The sequence below is a fragment of the Parasteatoda tepidariorum genome, chromosome 10 (genome assembly GCF_982258835.1).
Source record: "Parasteatoda tepidariorum strain Cologne lab strain chromosome 10, Ptep-v5.0, whole genome shotgun sequence".
NCBI lineage: Eukaryota > Metazoa > Arthropoda > Arachnida > Araneae > Theridiidae > Parasteatoda > Parasteatoda tepidariorum.
This window is the reverse complement of record NC_141764.1, coordinates 58,039,605-58,059,988: the sequence shown is the minus strand read 5'-3', so window position 1 is coordinate 58,059,988 and position 20,384 is coordinate 58,039,605. Positions and strand designations below refer to the sequence as shown.

General features: G+C 28.9%; 1 protein-coding gene across 3 annotated transcripts; it reads left to right on the top strand.

The window, feature by feature from the left end:
* The first annotated feature begins 30 nt into the window (after positions 1 to 30).
* On the top strand, positions 31 to 18,309 carry LOC107456540 (uncharacterized). 3 transcript variants are annotated; one of them, XM_016074420.5, is made up of 6 exons: positions 31 to 168; positions 6,524 to 6,584; positions 6,669 to 6,890; positions 11,563 to 11,706; positions 14,413 to 15,627; positions 17,941 to 18,309. In XM_016074420.5, exons 3-6 carry the CDS (start codon positions 6,698 to 6,700, stop codon positions 18,081 to 18,083), a joined length of 1,695 nt encoding a protein of 564 aa, XP_015929906.2. In that variant the 5' UTR covers positions 31 to 168; positions 6,524 to 6,584; positions 6,669 to 6,697; the 3' UTR covers positions 18,084 to 18,309. The 3 variants fall into 3 exon arrangements, with proteins under 3 accessions (XP_015929906.2, XP_015929908.2, XP_015929907.2); XM_016074421.5 differs by lacking the exon at positions 31 to 168 and adding an exon at positions 4,739 to 4,966; XM_016074422.5 differs by lacking the exon at positions 6,524 to 6,584 and having other exon boundaries at positions 38 to 168.
* Positions 18,310 to 20,384: the final 2,075 nt, after the last annotated feature.

The following is a 20,384-nucleotide window of genomic DNA, read 5'->3' as shown; positions in this document are numbered from 1 at the left end:
TCAAATTGATTTTTTATCTTTATCGTTGAACTTGTTTACATTAAAGCCTGCTTACGTAAATGAAACTCACATACTATAAGATGAGATTCTTTTTGAATAATTTTTGTTTAATATTCTTCCCTTTACTGATTCACATCACAGACAAGATAGTTCTAAAAATGTAGCACCGTAAGTATCAATGCAATTTTAAATATGGTAATCTTAATCATTTATAATTACCATTTAAATATTATTTTAAAATCATACTATATTATTAGCGCGATTATTAATTTTAAAATGTATCTTTTGAATAATTATTATTTTAAAAATGTATCGATTGATTATTATTTTATCAAATAATCTTTGGAATCCAACAAAGGATTAAATACACTTTGTGCTATGTAGACTAGAACAATAAATAACAAGAATTAAGTTCAAAACTGTATTTTCATTTATGCTTAATTCAAGTTGTTGTTCTTTTCTTTGGAACAATTAATACATTAAACTAATAATATTTTAATTATTATCACAACTGTTTTAAACACTAAATTAAAAAAAAATTTGTTGTTATTTATGAATTTAAGTTTGCGTACATAAATAAAATTCACATAATATTAATAGCGTTTTTTAATCATTTATTTTATTTTTTATTTATTTTTTATTCTATTTTTTATTTATTTTTTATTCCATTTTTTATTTATTTTTTATTCTATTTTTTATTTATTTTTTTTGGAATAAATTTGTGTTAGATTTTCATTTTATTACTATTTTACTTCTAAAAATGTAGAACTGCAAGTATGGAGAAATAATAAAATATAATAGTCCTTAATTTAAAAATTCATCTTATTTATGAATATTTTTATTTAAAAAATACCCTTTTAATAAGTAGAATTTTAAATAAATAATAATTAACTGTTAATATTTTAACAATAATGCATTGTTCCCTTTTTTAGAGACTGCAAATTAGCACAATTTCTGCGGGCAACTTCTAAAATTTTTAATATTTTTTATCAAAATATATGAAAAAATTTAAGAAGTGGTAGTTAAAGTTAAGTTTTACAAGAGCCTTTGTTAAGTTATCCCTAACATTTTGACTTATCCCTAATTTATCCCTAATATTGAACATCTAATGCTGCATTTTTTCAAGTAATTGCAGTATTAAATGTAATGAATACATATCTTCTGAGTCACATATTTTGTAATAATAACTGAACTAGAGTGAAAAGGAAATGTTTTTTCCTAGATCATTTTAACTTTTCTACTTGGAGAGAAGAAATTCTGGTAAAATGTATTGCATAGTAATGACATTTTTGTCAAAATAAAACACATTTTTGGTTGATAAAACCGAAACATGTGGTATTTAAACCATTCATTTGGTAATTTTTCCGTTCACATAGTAACGGTTACCGGAAATTCGGATTTCGAAAATTACAGGTCTTATTACTACGCATTTGAAACAAATGCAAGTATGAAAAGCTAATTTAACCTAATAAAAAATTTTCATACCATGTTCTAATGTATCAAGATAAAATTGCCAAATGTTACTTAATTACCTACATTTACTAAATTTTATCACACATTATAAAACTATATTTTATTAATAATATTACAAAACTCATTTCCAAAACGCTTCGACTAACGCTTGTAAATAAAAAATTTTTGGTATTCCCATAGAATTAAAAACACGGTTAATTTAAATACATGCTGGTAGATTTGACCATACATTTTTCTCAGTACATGATCATTAAAAATTATGTATTTTATTTTTTAAAACAGTATTTTTACTGTATGAAAACATATCGCATGCAGTCTGTGAATATAAATATTAATTTTTACCTACATGATTTTTATTATATTTTTTCGTCAAATTTTCTTGTCTTACCCACGTTCAGTTAATAAAACTTTATACTACTTTCATGAAAGCAAGAAACAAATATCATTCTTAAGAGCATTGTTTGTATAAAATCATAAAATCAGTTCGATTTTGGAGCGGAATTTTAAGTGTATAATTAATTAAGAATTTTAAGTGAATTTTAAGTAATATATTTCCTAACAGTATTTTCCAATTTTTAAAAATCACATAATTACAAAATAAAATATTTAAATATCTTTATTTTTTTTAAATGAATAAATACTTTTCCATAAATAAATTTAAATAAAGTACATGAATTACTTTGAGATTTTGTTTGCTGTTAGATATAAAACAAATTTTGAGTGTCTTTCTCAATTAATTCCTATATACATTTTTATTCAGTTAGACAATTGTGAGAGTAAATAAAACTTTTTCGTGTATTATTTACTGTTATTAAAAGTAAAACAATACAATAAATCATGAATTTCGTAAAAAATATCACTCTTAATGAATCGTTATCTTTTTCATATTGATTAAAATCGCTTTAACTTGCATTAAAATCACATTTATTTGTCATAAAGTCGCAATTATTTGAAAAGATGCGCAACTTTCTTTCGCGATCTTTCCTTTTTATTAATTCTTTAAAAAAAAATTTAATAAATTTTCAAAAAAAGTTCTAACTTCCCTGCAGAAAATATTTTTATTCTTTTTTGCTGAAATCTTGCATTACTACCTTGCACTGCGTAATAAGAACAATATAAAATGCAATTTTCATGTAAAGAAACAGAAATAGAATAACAATCTAGCTTTAAAAAAGTAGCTAATTAAAAATTTTAAAATTATATTAGTGCAAGTAAAAGTTTTCTCATACTGTTACTATAGCTGGTATTACCCAGCTGTACAGAACAGAATGGCTTTAAAAGGTGGACCTAGTTCTCGGATTAAATTCTAGTTGCTTAACCACGTTGGGAAAAACAAACAATAAACGTTTGAATATCATCTTTTTTACGGTTATTTCACAGTTTTGATTGAATATGGTAAAATAACGATTGAATAAATTGCTATTTAACCATATTTACCGAGAAATTTCTAACAGTGTTTAATTGGCAATGAAACAAAAATGCGTCATTGAACTTAAATGAAGGTGTTTTCAATATACGCATCATTTTAAAGATAATTTCATAATGATATAACAAAACAATAACTAATGGTTATTGCGAAAATTATTAATATAAAGTGATAAACCAATAATTTGCGCAACATACACTAAGCCCGTCATGATAAAAGGAATTAAATTGGATATTAAAAATTAAAAAAAATTAGCCACCCACAATAACACTAAACTCTTATATTACACTGATAGTATGTCTAGTGACTGTTTTTCTCAGTCACAGCGTATTGAAAACTCTTTAAAAGGAAAAAGTCACTTTAACCAGTTTGTATATTTACCCTCGATTGATATTTCAAAAGACGCAATTTTCTGGACAAAAAAAAAATTTTATTACAAAGTTTTGTAATGAAAATTCACAAAAACTTCAAAATAAAAAGTAATATTTTTAAAAACCACGTTTTTGTAGTGGAGAATAATAATTTTAAAAAAATTGAAAATCGAAAAACGTGGGGCGCATGAAATACATAACAGTAATGTTATATTAGTGTGTGTATGTGTGCTCTTGAGAATATGTGTATGTATATCTGTAATTGCAATTGCATCTGAATATGGATGTGGAATATGTTTGTGTATATGCGTATGTATGTGGATGTATATGTGGCTGTGCATGTGTTTGAGTAAGAAAATGTGTATATGTATGCGTATATGTACTGTTATGTATTTCATTCGCCCCACGTTTTGCGTTTTTCAATTTTTTTTTAATTATTATTCTCTACTACAAAAACGTGGTTTTTAAAAATATTACTTTTTATTTTGAAGTTTTTTATTTTAAATTATAGTTTTTTTAATTTTTAATTTTTATTTTATATTTTTTAAAAATTGTCGTTTTTTAATTATTATTCTTCACTACAAAAAACGCTATTTTTAAAAAATATATATTTTTATTTAGATTATTTTTCTTAGTCAAGAGTAGTCAAGACTACTACAAGACCACTACTAAAATAATAGAACTTTCATTTTAAATTAGGGATACAAAAATCTTTATAGAAAAACAATACCTTTACGACTTTCATTAGTTTTATGCTGATGACAACCAAAACGATCTGGAAATGAATGAGGAAAAACTGGATCCTACCACGTGATTTTTCAGCCAATAAAAATACTCCGACAATAAAAATCTTTTCACCTGACATGTAATAGTAATTTGAAATAATGGAATCGACAACAAAAGGCAATCTCGAAAAAAAAAACTTTTCAAATTTTAATTTTATTTTACTTTGTATGTCTTTTTTCTCTTCATTTTCATGCATTGTCATCCAATTCTGAACTATGTGCCAAATTTGAAGTTTGTAGCTAGTCGGGAAGTTGATTACAAAATTCCACCCGGACAGACATACATGAAGGCAAATTTATATAAACGTGGTAAAATAAATAAAAATTGCAATTTCATAATAAAAAAATATATATTTAATTCCTTGTTGCTAGTTTTTGCTTTCACATTATATATCTTACGATACTCTCTCTAAAAATAATTGAGGAAAACATATTTTCCAGCAATTACCTTGATCTGTAACTTTATTGAAAGTAGCAATAAAGTTACCTCTTTTTAGTCACCTGTTTAACACATGTGCTTTAAGTAGCAAAAACAACAGCAACAGCGATATTACAAAAAAAATTATCAAATACAAACGTCGTTAAAGCGAACATTATAACAACGAATCCTGGAGTGTTCAAAACAAATAACAATCAATTTAAAAGGGATATATAAAGAGAAAACAAGAATCTCACTATACATTAAATTGAGTTTTCCTTTAACTTAGAATTTTCACTCTAATTCTCTTCTCATTTTTTTAATAACGAATTGTAGCATTAATGAAAAAAACTTCAGTTAATAAAAGTATTCTGCTTATTTAAAAAAAAAATCAAGTTAATGTCTGAAAATATTATAATATTTTATAAAGTTAGATACCTTTTATGGAATAGGAGAGGGTTATCAAGGTATGATAAAGCTAGTACCACTTCTGGTAAGCTATATTTTTTATTGTAACTATCTATTTTATTATTTGCAACACTAATACGTATATTGTTAAGAAAGCCGAGGAAATTTCTTTCCCCTTAACGTACATGATTTACGAATGATGATTTTTTTTTAAATAAGGGCTGAACATCTGAATCTAAATGAGATAAAAGTTAGGCAGAAATGAAAGATTAATGGTGAACACTTCTTCTAACTAAATAGTTCTATATATTTTTTTTTGCTCCGTTGTTTTAATAAGTGAATAATTTCAATAAAAAATTCAATAAACAATTTGAGCGAAAATTTAGATTTAATCGACAAAGATCGGTCTGCTTTGCTTTTTTTAAAACTTGTTTTTTTTATGCATTTTACGAGTTAATGTTAAAGTAAAGAAAACTCCAATACGTGACCACAAGCACAGGAATTTTTATTTGCGTATAAACGGAAATTCAAATACAATTTCTAATCAGCAAGGAAATACATACAGTAAATCAAATTTAAATGTATATAAATTAATGAAATGTACATAAATAAAAAGTTGCTGCTGCTGAATCAAGGGTTGCTTCTATGGCTTCCTCAGTTGTTAGTGCTGCCCGTCCAGTTGGCGGGGTTCCTGTGGCTAACATTAACCAAGACCGTCCTGCTGCTTACAAGTATACTTCAAACATGCGAAACACACTTCAGCAGCCGCAAACAGCTCAACAAGGCCGGGATAGCCTGGTTGATAGGGCACTGGGCCCATGTCCAAGAGGTCGTGGGTTCGATCCCCGCCGGCCGAAGACTCTCCGTGTAGTAAATGTTAACTGATGCACGTCAAATCTGTCGAGTCGCAAAGTCCTCCATGTTCCCATAACAAATCAATATCTCTGGGGGTACTGATCCGGGAGTTTCATTGTCTTCTGGATTGGTTCAAAATTACAAAGCTACGGAGCTGAACATTAGTAGTCGTAAACCCAAAATTGGGTCGGCTGTTCAACGACGGTTGTAAAATAAAATAAAAACAGCTCAACAAGCTGCAGCAGCCTATTACTTTAAAATGCTAACGTTTAAAAAAAGAGTCTAAAAAAAGTATCACAAATTTGTTAAGAACATTTCTTTTGAAACATTTTTAATGATATTTATGCACGTTTTGATTGTATTTTATTGCTTTCAATTTCGTTTCATAAGAACAGACATTTTTTTTTTTAATTTTACACTTGTTAGAAATAGGAAATTTTTTATGAAAAAATTTATCTTCTACTTTTTCTTTATTCCATGAATTATGCAAAACACTCATCTATAGTTAAAATAAAGTATATTTTTAATAAAATTATATATATTACTAACGAAAGATAGTAATGTAGATATAAAATGCAGATATATAATCAAACGAAACCTTAGACTTTATTAATTAAGAAAATTTTGATCTAATCAAGCATATCTTTGTATTATGGTAAGCAAACGCAATGACGCCTACCTATTAAGTAAAAACAATCCTTTCTCAGTACTTGATAATTATTACTTCTTATAATAAGTATAATGTTCTTCGACGATAGTTATGCTTCTGCATATTTTATTTCTTTAGGATATTCTGAAGAATTTCAATCTCTTAAGATTGGAATTAACTCACGCTCACAAATAAAAAAGTAAGTTTTTAAAAAGTACCAATATTACCACATTACATCATCACTTTCATTGTTAAAATTGCCAATGATGTTCTTTAATTGCAGGTGTTTAACGAAATCAAAGAACTATCAAGATGAAAAATAGAGGCTTGGACAGCAAATATAGTTGGATGGTAGCTGTAGCTGGAAGTATAGTCTTCCTTCTGACGACTTGGCCGATGAGATTAGGCTCCCAACTCTTTGTATTCATGATAGAACGTTATGATACAACCCGAAAAGCAGCTTCGTTTCCGTTCTCTCTGTCCTACTTTATGCGAAGCATTTCAGGTAAATAAATTATTGATGTAGATGATGATATAAAACAATAATTCTTAGCATAATTTTTAAAGTTTTTCTTTTTCTTAATGTTGGTAAATTCAATTGACTACGCAGTTAGAAATAAAACTCTCACTTTTGACGATTTAGGAATCCTTGAGCTTTGTTTCGTTGAATTTTGTGTATCATTTCGTCACGAAATCACGTTATTTGTGACAAAACGCTTACTCTCAAATGTATTACGAAAATGTTTCCTCGATTGACAAGTGAATTGTGGGAGATTATTAACCAGAATGAAGACTAAACGATTGAAAATAAAGTGACGCAACAAGCCGGCTAACCTATATGATAATCCAGAGTTCGAATCCCTCTTCGGGCATATCTGCAATTTATCTCTCTGTTCTATCAGTATTTCTTTTCTTGTTAAAGACGGCATTGATTCAACTATATGGTGCCCATGACAAAGTGGTTATCAGAAAAGTTAGATACATTAGGAGCCACTAGGATTTTTTTTAATTGAATGAAGATAATTTTGACGAAATTCATTTCCTCGAAAAAGTTACCAATTTATTTGAGCCGTGGTGGCTCAGAGGATAGAGCGTTTGCCTTTTAATGACGTGACCCGGTTTCGAATCTCAGTGATGGCAGGTCGATACCAATTCCGCAACCGGTTCACACTGACCACAGTGTTTGCGTGAAATATCCTCAGTGGTAGACGAATTATGGGTTAGAGTCCCTTGCCGTCAGGCTAACCGTGGGAGGTTCTCGTGGTCTTCCTCGCCATGTAAAGCAAATGCGGGTTAGTTCCATCAAAAAGTCCTCCAAGAAGGCAAATTTCTCCCAATACTTGATCCCGGAAATCCCTTGTCTTCTGGATCGGGTTCAAAATTACAAAGCTAAGAAGCTGAACATTAACAGTCGTAAACCTAAAATTAGGTCTGCTGTTTAAAGTCGGTTATAAAACAAAACTGTTATTTCGGCGTTTCATGCCGTAAATAACTTTTGTTTAATTATGCAGACATTTATGCAACTATTTGATGATGATAAAGTAACATTTCTTCAATTTGCAATATAAAATTCTTTTTTTATTAAAACAATATTAATTATTTAAATAATGAGAATAACTTGTTTATTTTTGCCGATACACGCAGAATATAAGTAATTACCAAAAATCTTGTTGCAGAACGTTAGATATAGTTCCGCACACAGAAAAAAAATTCTAGTATAATTACCGTATTCTATAATAATAACTTTCATTACATAATTTAGGTTTATTAAACCAAAATATACAGTATTTAAGCCATTTAGTAATCTTTCCGTTCATATATTTTGGTTTTCAAAATTATAGTTCTTATTACTACGTATTAAGTAAAATCACAAAACTGAAAAGTAAATTTAACCGAAAATGGTTTTTATACCATGCTCTAAGGTGCCCAGATGAAGCTACCAAATTTTACTACATTTACAAAATTTTATCACAGGTTATAAAACCATTTGTTTGTTAATTTTAACCAAAATCTTGACCTTTTCGCTTCGCTAAAAATTAACGAGCTGCTTGGAGTTCCCATAGACCCAGAAACATGGTAAATTTCACCATACTCAATTATTTTTTATAATACATTTTCTCAGTGTGCTCATGGGATTTCATGTATAAAATACAAAACCTGCCAAAACCAATTTTCCAAAGTCCAGTTTTCTGTAAAGCGATTAATAAAACACCAATAGTAGGCACCATTAGAATAATATCGCTTACTCAAAGTGTTTAATAGGATATATAACAGACGCTAATTCTGAGGATATACACAACTGAAAAAAAAAATTTATATCTGGATAGAAAATTGGCCTGTCATTATCTGAATAAAGAACAGGTAACGAAAATTTTAAAGACTAGTGGCGTCAAAATGACGTTTTTATTTGATAGTCGTCTTTTCTAAGAAAATTGTACGTGTGACGTCATTCTAACGCCATTTATCATTGATATTCAATAGCACCGGAACATCGAATAAGCCTTTAGTTCTATCGGATGGTTTCAGTGAGTTTAAATGATAAGGTTTTTAAAATATTTATGTTATGCTTCTTAGAATACTTTATTTACTTTTTCGTAAAGTTTACCTCTTTTTATGGTCCTGGACGAAGGACTCTGTCATCCAATAGGCAATCTTCTCTCTAGCATCAAACAAATTTCAATAATTTTATTATATAGAGAAACATTCCGAAGAAAAGAAAGAATCTCATAATTTCACTCTTTTGCAAAACGGACAAAAAGTGTCTTTGTTTCAGATTCCAAGATTTGTCCATTATATATGAAATTTCAAATCTTTCACTGTATCGGTTTCGAATTTTTAAGTTCTAATTAATATACATTTAGGATCCAAACGAACAACGAAAAATTTAAGTTGAATTTTTTCTATTAAAATTCATTTTTCGTTAGAAATTAAAAAAATTCAAACAAAAATCCAATCAGGGTTTTAAAACCTTAACGGCATAGGCAGAATTTTTAAATCATTTACTATATGAGTTTTGAATTTTTATTAGTTAACAAATAAAAAATACAACCTATGTTTTTTAATTAAAAATCATATTTAGTTTGAGATAAAAAGAAAAGAAAACAAAAACCCATTTATAGTTTTGAACCAGAAACGTGATGGACAAAATTTCATATGATTTACTACATGTGTTTTCAAGTTCTAATCCTTTTAAATACTTGATAGCAACAAAAAAATTTAATCGGAGATTTTCATTTGCAATTTATATTTAGTTTTAAATATAAAAATAAAACATAAAATCAATGAGGGTTTTGTACCTAAAACTCCAAAGACAGCATACCTAAGCGTCACCTGGAAATAACATTTGCCACAATCTATATCCTTTTTCATAGCAAAATTAACACTTCATTCAAGTAACAGAAAAACTATTTAAAGTCAGCTTTTTATTAATTGCTCGTTATCGAAATATTACATTGCACTTAATTCCATTTCCTGGTTAGACTGAAAAGCTTAGTAATTTTGCTTGCCAAACTATTTTATTTTTCTTCTTCATCAGACTGATTTCTCAGTTTTTTTCTACTAAAGCATAATCCACGTCAAAATTAATCTTAATTTTCTGTTCAAAATGTGATCCATGTTAATTGGTTATTTATAATATCTTCATTTCTAAGAACGACGTTTGTTACGCAAGTCTTTAAACGAGAATTATGACATTTTTGTAACACCAATTTTTTTTTAATTCGGTTTATATTTCTCAGATATCTAACTGAGTGTAACGGAAGGAAAATTTATTACAGACATTTCAAGTTTCCTTTAAAAATGGATAGAGTCATTCCTTAAATATTTTAACACTGCTTAACAAACAAGAGTTTACAAAAAACATTCAAACTCATTTAGAGTAAAGAGATTTTGTCTATCTAATGAAATGTAACAAATATCACTGAAATTAGACTGTTTCTTCAAAAAAAAATTAATTACCAAAATCTTTTTTTTTGGTAGAAAAATTTGTTATGTCTACATAAATGATACCTGAAAACTCCCTCTCCTCTGTACGTTTTCCCCATTTTTAAGGGAAATGGGGATTATTAGAGAGGGAAGCGGTTTTCTTCTAGGCAGGCAAGTGAAGCTTTGTTATTTATATATTTTTGCACGCTTAATTGAATGACACCAATCACGATACAATCAAACGATTAGCTTATGCGTACCTGTTTACTCATCTGATAAAAAAACAAGTGAGATAATGTTTCCTGTGTATTTTTACGCTGATACGAATATAACTATACACGAGCCCAATAGATCGAATAGTTCGAATGTTTCGAATGTTCGAATGTTCGAATGAAGTTACAAATGTTTCCGTGTATAAAAAGCACTATTTTTGACATGAATTAGTACTCTTTTTACTTTATCGTCTAAGGGCTATATGAACATGTGACAATCATTTTCCTATGAAAGCTTTGATACTGAATTGAATGAAATAAAATTTGAATTGATTGGATAAATAGTTTTGAAGTTATAAGGGTTTTCTTATGATGTATTTTTGCACGCTTAATTGAATGACACCAATCACGAGACAATCAGGCGATTACTTTATGTGTACCTATGTACTCATCTGAAAAATCTATCTAAACAAGTGAGACAATGTTTCCTATGCATTTTTTTACGTTGGTGCGAATATGACTACACGACATAATAGATCGAATACTTTAAAAGTTACAAACGTTTCTGTGCATAAAAAGTACTATTTTTGACATGATTTAGTACTCTTTTTACTTTTTCATCTAGGGGCTATATGAACATGTGACAAGCATATTCCTATGAAAGTTTTGATACTGAATTTAATGAAGTAAAATTTAAGATGATAGGATATATAGTTTTGAAGTTATATGGGTTTTCTTCACAATAAGTATAATACACAGAAATAGTACATTTTGTACAGTAAAAAAAATCATTTCAACTTTTGAAGTATAGTATTTTTTTATTTGTATTTGGTTTCATTCGAGTAAACGAGAAAAAATACATAGAAAACAATGCATACAAAAGAAAAATAATGATTGTTATTGCCTATTGTACGTAGTTTAAGAGTTTCTATAATTTTAAAATATGATTTTTTTTAAAAGAATTTTGGGTGAAGTAATATTTAGTGCTCATCAGTTGGAAAATTTTTGATTGGTATTTAAATGTTTTTTATGAATTTTTAGGACCAATCGTCGGATTTTTTGGAGAAAAGTTTGGGTTGCAACAGGTAACTCTATTTGGATGCTTTTTATGTGCACTTGGAGTAGGAGGATGCTTCTTTGCTGAAAATATCATTACTGTCGATTTATGTCTAGGCATTATTTTTGGTGAGTAATTTAGATGACAAACAACCAAGAATTTTAAAAGCAAATCGTCTGAAAAAGAAAGTCATGAGACAACTTTTTTTAAATAATGACGTCTTACATTTAAAAAATTGCCTTTCCAATTAAAGTTACTCTTATGCGTATTAAACATCTTTTCGTGGGAACCAATCACATTTGTTTAAACAACGCTGATAAATTTCCTTACACTAAAGTTCCTAATAAAGTATACATTTCTTTATTTATTTATTCATTTTTATTTTAAAAAATGTAACTCAGAGCAAAATACATTCAGTTCTCCAGACGTTAGGGTAACTTCACAAGAAAACTGGAAAAAATTATTAATTTGTAAGCAAAATTGATCATTTAAGATCATTTCACTAGTAATCGAATCAAAGAACAGACAGGTTTAAGAAAGATAAAGTTTAAGGAATTTTAAATTTGATAAAGCGAAACGCACACACACAAAAAAAAATGTAAGTTTAACGAAAATATACTTTTAAAAGGATTTTGAACGCATATTTTATGGTGGAAAATTTATTCTGAAAGTAAACTTAAAAAAGCAAAGTTGAATTCTAGGACTTATTCTAACGTAGCAAATTTTACGATTTCAAGATTAGTGGTAAAAATTTCATTCTGATCCTTTCTTCTTTTTTCCGTTTTTTTATTTTCGATTATAGTTCTTTTTAACCTGAGTTTGCATCTGAGTTAATGTGTCTTCCTGGTACTGGCATTTTTTGGCCGCATCCGGTTCTAGCTTATTAAACTGAACATTCAATAAAAAAACTTCAACATAACTTTGAATTTAAAAATTAAAATATCATGAGCATTATCGCAAATTTTTTAAACTCACATTGGCGCAGCATAGCCGTTTCCAGCTCCTATTTGAACATTCAATTGAACGTTCAATCGATCTAAAACATTTTGAATTTCAAAATTAAGGCTGTTTCTCGAAGGCTGCGTCGTAATGTGAAATGATGTTTTGTTTGCGAATAATATGCTATTTATTTCATAACTGCTGTGAGTTTGCAACTGTTACTCGTGAATGTAAAGTCAAGTCTATCTAAAGCCAGCAATGTCTACACTTATTTTGAAAATTATGCAAAACGTTAATATGGAGAAAACCAATGTTTCATGAATGTAAAAAGCGTTTGTGGTCTTAATTTTTTAAGATTTAGTAACTTACTCCGATGCTACATTACTTGGGTTCCTAAAAATTTGAAAAAACTGAGAATAAGGCAGTGAGTTTGATAATTTTTATGGATAGTTTTTAGAGGAAAAAAATGTCCCCAAATTGGCAATTTACTAAAAAAGTTTAATAACTTTTGAAATATTTTAATTATTTGTTCGTTCTAAAACCCAGATAATTCTTCCCAGCCAGATTATATATATAGTTTAAAATTATTGCATTGCTTCAAGTATAAGGCACTTAAACTATGGCATTTTTATTTTTCTTGATGGCAGAGAGCTTCGAAAAACAGCATTAAACTAATTTGTTTGGCTTTAAGCTATTCACATACAGAATGCATTTTTAGTATGTGGTTTTAACTGAGCAGTAAGTTTAATAACTTTTCATCACTTAATTGTATGCATGATAACGCTGCGCGTAATTAGCACCATTTACTACACAACTCTCAAATTTTGTTTTAGTAATCTGATTCAATAAAAAATAGGTCAAATAAAAACTATTTCATGGTTAATGTTGAGTACACTGATAGCCTTTAATTGTTAAAAGAATGTTAATCTACCAATATTTTCCTTTGGCAAACATTCCTTATTAGAGTAAACATAAACCCATTGTGTAGAACTAGTCTTAAAAATTAAATTTTTAATAACAGTATTATAATAACAAGTAATAAAAAGTTATGCAATCAAATTTTAATAAGCGTAAAAAACAAATTTATAAATTTAACTTGTCATTATCCAATTTTCATGTTTCAAGTGGCTGAAGTATTACATAATTAAAAACATAACTAAAAGTTTTGTCACATATCGTTTTTGAAAGTTTGTGCTTCAGTGTTTTGTTATATTTCATACATAGAGCCACAGTGAATCAGGATGGAGACCGTTTCCCAATGAGGTGTCCCAGATTCGAATCCCAGAGGTGGCTGATTGATACAAATTCTGCTCCTAGCTTACACCGACCACAGTGCTGACGTAAAATACCCTCAATGGTAGGTTACAAGCATTGGGACAAACTCAAAGTCTAGTTCATCCCAATGCTTGATACAGTAGTACCCTTGTTGTTGGGATAACCGTGTGAGGTTTCTTCAATGTGACGCAAATGCTGGTTAGTTCCATAAGAAAGGCCTCTACGAAGCCTAGTTTGTCACAATGCTTTATCCAGGAGTTCCCTTGTTTTTATGGGTTGGGTTCAAAGGTACAATGCTACGGGGTTGAGCATTGAAAATCATAAATTCAAAATTGGATCTGCTGTTCAACACCGGTTAGAAAATAAAATGAAATATATCTCTTATTTGGTGATTTTTAAAAAAAATTTCTAAGTGGCTAAAATTATTTACTGAGTACTCTTGATCGAAATAAAAAGTATAGGACGCATATTTTGAATAAAACGAATGAAATAATTTCTAAGAAAAACATTTACCTATGCAGGCAAAATGATAACCATTATATTATTTTACTTTAATTCCGGAAATATATATTTGAGACTAAATTCTTGGAAAATAAAAATATTTTTTTATTAATTTTCAGGAACTGGTTTCGGATTATCAACACTAATAGTTCCTGAAATTATAAATTTGCACTTTGACCAACATAGAGCCAAGGCAAATGGTATAGTCTTTGCTGGGGGTGGCCTAGGAGCCTTCATAACACCACCAATCATTGAAATGATTCTTAATGACTATGGTGTGTCTGAGACATTTTTAATTATGTGTGCCATATTGCTCAATGCCATACCGGCAGCTATGCTCATGTCTGTACCGAAAACTAGCAAAAAAGTTGTGGAAATTAAATCACCAGAAACATTCAAAGATATTAAAAGTGTGAGACCATCTCAAGACATATCGTCATGCTTACAAGATCACGCGTCATGCTTGGAGGAAAAGCCAAAAACAAATAAAGAAATTTCGAATGTTGAGTTTCCTGAATATGGCTTTCTCAATGGTCATTACAATCCTGTTGCCAAAACAGAAATAATACTAAATGAAAAGAATGAAAATGAATCGAAGATTTGTACGGAAGACGAATACTTGTCGAAAAATCCAGATTTTAAAATAGTAAATGAATCTAAAATGTCAATGTCTGATGTCTTCTTTCCCCACGAGGTCAACTTTTCGAAATCGAACTTTCTCGGACGTTCACGTCAAGGTCGGAGATTGACCCCAGTGTTAATTGACGTGAGAAACCTAAGAAAGCCGAGTCTTCCGGGCTCAACGGAAAGCTTGCAAACACTGAATGAAATTGAAGCACTTGAAAAACTTTCTACCAAATCACCTTATGCTTCTTGTAACGTACTATGGGATCCCGTATTTTTAACCTTAACTTTGATTCAGAGTTTATCATTATACGTAATGTACATATTTTGGACAATTACAGTTGACATCGTACGTGATAAAGGGGTTCACAGAAATTTAGAAATATATTTTGTGATGTCTCAGTCACTGTTCGACATGATAGGAACAGCGACGTTGGGAATCATACCCGACAGTGGATACATGTCAGAAGGTAACTTCTGTGCCTTTTGTTTCGGAAGCATGGGACTTTCCTGCATCCTACTGATTTATGTATCTGGTTTCTGGCCAACAATTGTCGGCATAAGTATACTCAGTGCAGTGCTTGGTGGAAATGTAACCGGACTCCCCGGCATAATAACTCAGTTTATAGATGAAGATAAAAGAGGGATGGCAATGGCATCTCGGTTTATAATGTATGCCCCCATGAGCTTCACAATGTCACCTCTAATAGGTAAGTGTGAAACTTTTTAATTGATTGAAGTAACAAAAACAAAAGCATGTACAGATCGCAAAAAAATAAACAGTGCACCCTGGAAAATTTTTGATCTATTAATCAGATCTTCATGTTCTAGTACTCAATCTTATAGGTTCGAAGAGGTGACCTAAATATGTTTATTAATAAGTGCCAACGCGATACTTCAAGTTGCGATATCAAACACAAAAACGTACTTTCTCTGAATACACATATCTTCTTTTCCAAAGATTCGGATTTCTGATAGTTATAGGGGATAGCCGCAATCTGGGAAATATGGTCCCCTTAGTTTTTTCAGGAATGCGATCCAAAGTGTGGGCCCTTTAATGTAAATTTTACTCTTTTACGTATTTTGATTTATCTCAGGAAAATTTTAATCGAATAGAAAACCATTTGGCACATAATTATAAAATTCATTTGTCTAAAGATAACTCTATGTAAAAATTAACTTTTTGTAAATATTTATTATTTTATTTAATAATCGGCGAAACCATTTTGCATTGCAAGATATAATTTTTTTTTTACATCCTTTTAAAGAATATAATTTTATATGGAACTCAAAAATTGAGCAAAATCGGTTTAACAGTTCCTAATAAATCCAATTTTAAAAAAGTAATATACATGAAATTTGATTTGATGCTGCATTTAAAATTCAATTTCAAGGGTAAGTATTCAAATTTTACAGCTTTATAAAACGTTTTTGGAACGTTTTTCATATGATGTAGTTGTCGTGGTGCAAGAATATAGTGAGATAAAGTTACCATCCAAAGATTGAATTCCTTATAACAAGATTGGGTTACTTTCTATAATTCCTAAAAGATTTGACTTTGCCATGAGCAAAATATATGTTTCAGAGAACCCAGAAAGCTTTCCAATTCGTTAACTGATAGAAAATTAATTAGTAAATATCAATACAAATTAATTTAGTCAGCAAAGTATTTATATCTTTTTTACCAGTTCCTTTCATTAAGAAAATAATGAAAACAGTTAGTTAAAAAAAATAAGTATTTTTAAAAGCAAATAATAATCCATCAACTAAAAGCATAAAAAGCAGAATTACATCTTCGAAGCTTTAAATGATGGCAGAAAATGCAATTTTTAATTTTAAATGTGTAGCTTATAGGAAAGTAATGAGTTATAAATGCAATTAAAAAATTCAATTATTCAAACCTAAATATTATTTTTTGATTGTTGCATAAAAGTAATAAATTTTAATTTTTAGCATTTTTACATATTATAGAATTCTTTTGTAATGGATTTCTTTACATTTTAGAAATGGAACAAAATCCACTAAACTCAAATGATCATATTGATCATTATTACTTAAGTAAAAATAGTAAATAATTAGTATAAATGCATGAGATTATTTTTAGAATTAAATATGCATGTAATTATTTTCGAAAAAATGAACTTTATAAGCAGAAAATTTAATATTCAGTCAAATAATTCCAAAGATATAGCAAAGTATGTAAAATGTTAAATTATTATTAAAGGCTCAAAGCTTACGGCCACTCTCCTGACTATACTACTGATTAAAAAAATTGACACACATACTCAACTATACTATACTATACTATAATAGAGCTGTAATTTCTAAAAGAAATATTAGTTCCAAAAGTTGCCTATAGAGGGAAATTTGGCGCTTCGAACATAATACGAATAATAAATAAATGCATATTTGTCAACTGAAGTAGTAAATAACTTTTTATAATGATAAACAGCATTTATTGATAATTGTAAATGAATAACTATAAATGACTATAAGCTTTAGTCATAAAAGCACTTGCAATTGCAGTATAATAAAGTTTAGTGCAATACTTTTTAAAGTAACTTTTTCCTTTACTTTTTGTTAATTTGGTTACATAGAAGTATAAGTAACTCTGTGTTAAAGTTAATTTGAAATTTATGATCTGTAGATATATTTTTTATTTATTACAAAATTAACTTTCCTTTTGAACAAGGTTAAATATTTTCTGGTGAAAAATTTTCCTTCTATCGTTTTCAAACAATGTTTTACTAAATTAGAGAATATTATTGAATACTTATATATATACTTATATTTTATACTTTATTTTTTTAGTAGTTTTTATGGTACGCACGTTTAATAAGACATATTTCAGAATTTGAATAATTAGAACTTTTAAATGCAGTTGTGCTGTGCATTCAGCTTGGTTACCATTAAAGCTTATAAGTTTTACAAGATAGTTTTGAAAAATGATCAAGCTGATCGACAAGTAATTTGCAAAGCTTCTGTATTTACTAAGCAATGTTTATTTTCATTTTTGATTTTAGGTTACTTCAGAGGAACTTTAGGCTCATATGACGGCTTGATGTATACGTTGGCAGGAATGTGCACTTTGTGCACAATCTTACTTCTGATATTGCCACGAGTTATCAAACGCAAAAACAAAAGAAAGGGTCTTCAAATCAAATGAAATATTTTTGAAATACCCCTACCTTGTAAGCTTTTCTTGGAGTAAAAAGATTAAAATAATTAGCGGGGAAAACCTCTTCTGTGGGTGTTTGTTAACCGCTAGAATGAAGATAAGAGAGAGAGAGAGAGAGAGAGAGAGAGAGAGAGAGCTACTTACATCCGCAATCATTTGAACTAGTCATTAATTCTTCCAATATAGTATTAAACAAATTTCTTGTGTTGTGAAATTAGTGTTTTTATTAAAAAATATTTAAAAAAATTTTGTGTGCTTATTTCTATTTCGTATTTTCTTTGTTAACGTTTCTTAAAACGGGATATAGCATTGGGAATTATCTGACCATAAATGGAGAGCTAAATAAGTCAACAAAGTGCATGAACGAGTCTACTGTATTTAAATTTTGTAAGCAAAGAGGACCAAATTGGATACTTAGGGTATAAGATTGATTATTAGAAAAAACTTAATACAGTCGCCATACAGAACGTACACAGTTTGCATGGCGAACGTGTCATCATCTTCATCAATACCTGCATATAAATCATGAACTAATTTATTAAAATTACTGCATTTGACTTACCTTTTTCTGAAATATGCAAATCATTACAGATTTAATTTCAGGTTCTCAGTGTAACTGTTGCAAGCGAAATTACCTCTCAACATCCGTCGCATTCATATTATCCGTTGTCCATTATTAGATAGACACATATAATTTATAGCCATTTTATTCCATCAGTTTTTCATTTCCAACATTTTAAGTTTAGAACAGGGTCCAAAAGGCTAAATTTTGGTTCGTATACAATTTTTCTTACCTCGAGTCATAGTAGCGCATCACATTGTAATATTGTTCTTATAACAAATGGTGTACTCCCTCATAGTCGTAACAATCACAGTAATTGCTTCAAAATTACATTAACTTAACCTTAAACAGTTATACAAGACATAATATAATATAATTTATTGGTGCATCTATTACTAGCATTGAAGTTGCTTGAGTTCTTACTCCTTTATTAGGTTCAGAAATGAAATTTGCAGATGAGATAGTCATAGCTGTATATCAGATTAATTTAATAGTATATCATATTTTATACTTTTTGTACTTTTAAAAGTAAAAGATCTAAACAACTTTTGTATCGTAACTTTATTTTCGAATTATTTATTGCTTTGAGTTACATTTTCAATTAAAATAGTATATGTAAAAATAATGCCAAAAATGCTAATAGCTAAGCACCATTGATGAGCACTATTTATCAGACACTCCTATTTATTTTTAATTGGTTACTTGAAATTTGAAATACCCAATTGTCAGAAAATAATTTATCGCTGATTAGACAGAATTTTTACAAAATAGTGATGAATCTCACGGGAGTCTCCGACACTAGTCTAAATCAAAAAATATGACTAACAAAATACAACAACAAGCAATACCTAATTTTCTCAGGTAATTTTAGTGCTTTCTCGTGGTGAAAAAATATTTATAAAACAAACTCTGTGTGTATGTGTGTATTGCTTGAAAAATAACTTCACTGAAAACTAAAAAACGCAATTTATCATCCATGAAGTCTACTTTGTCCCTAATCGAAGCATATCTAATAAAAATCATCCTCATAACCACGAAAGTTTTCTTTGATGATTTGTAAGATAAACTAATTGAACCTTAGGCAAATTTCCGCATAAAACACTGCAAACGCAAAGAAAGGCAATTGAAATTAAATAATGCTGAATATCTTGTCAATACTCTATACACTTTATAACACTATTCCGATTGAGTATGTCATCGCAGCATTATAGTTTAAATTCCACCACGTAATCAATTGTAATCAAAGAAATGTACAGGTAATTTACCGTTACTGCAAGGATTATCATATTCCACAAGTAAAGCATCGATGTTCTTATAAATTTAAAATGCCTTTTATTGAAGTTATACTTCTTATGCGACTTCCAACAAGGTTGCGTTAAACGTTTAACGCTTCATTTTTATTGGCCGGGAAATCACGTGGTAGGATCCAGTTTTCCCTCATTCATTTCCATATTGTTTTGGTTCTCACTAGCATAAAAATAATAAAAGTCATAAAAGTATTGCTTTTCTATAAATATTTTTTTAGTTTGTTTTGATACACATATAATTTAATAGGGTAGTATTTTTTATTTTCAAATTTAGTGGATAACAATTGTAAAAAATGAGTGAAAACAATCCCACGGACAATGCGACGGACTTAAGGTTATGTCAAGGTACGTCTCTTGTGAATATCAATTGATTGTTTCTCTTCTGAAATTACATTATGACGCATTCACATACATTATTAA

What these genes read in the sequence shown, in the direction of transcription:
- LOC107456540 (XM_016074420.5), top strand. Translation starts at nt 6,698, where the DNA reads ATGAAAAATAGAGGCTTGGACAGCAAATATAGTTGGATGGTAGCTGTA. An exon ending in CTTTATGCGAAGCATTTCAG is followed by an intron (nt 6,891 to 11,562) that starts GTAAATAAATTA and finishes ATGAATTTTTAG; the next exon opens with GACCAATCGTCGGATTTTTT. An exon ending in CACAATGTCACCTCTAATAG is followed by an intron (nt 15,628 to 17,940) that starts GTAAGTGTGAAA and finishes TTTTGATTTTAG; the next exon opens with GTTACTTCAGAGGAACTTTA.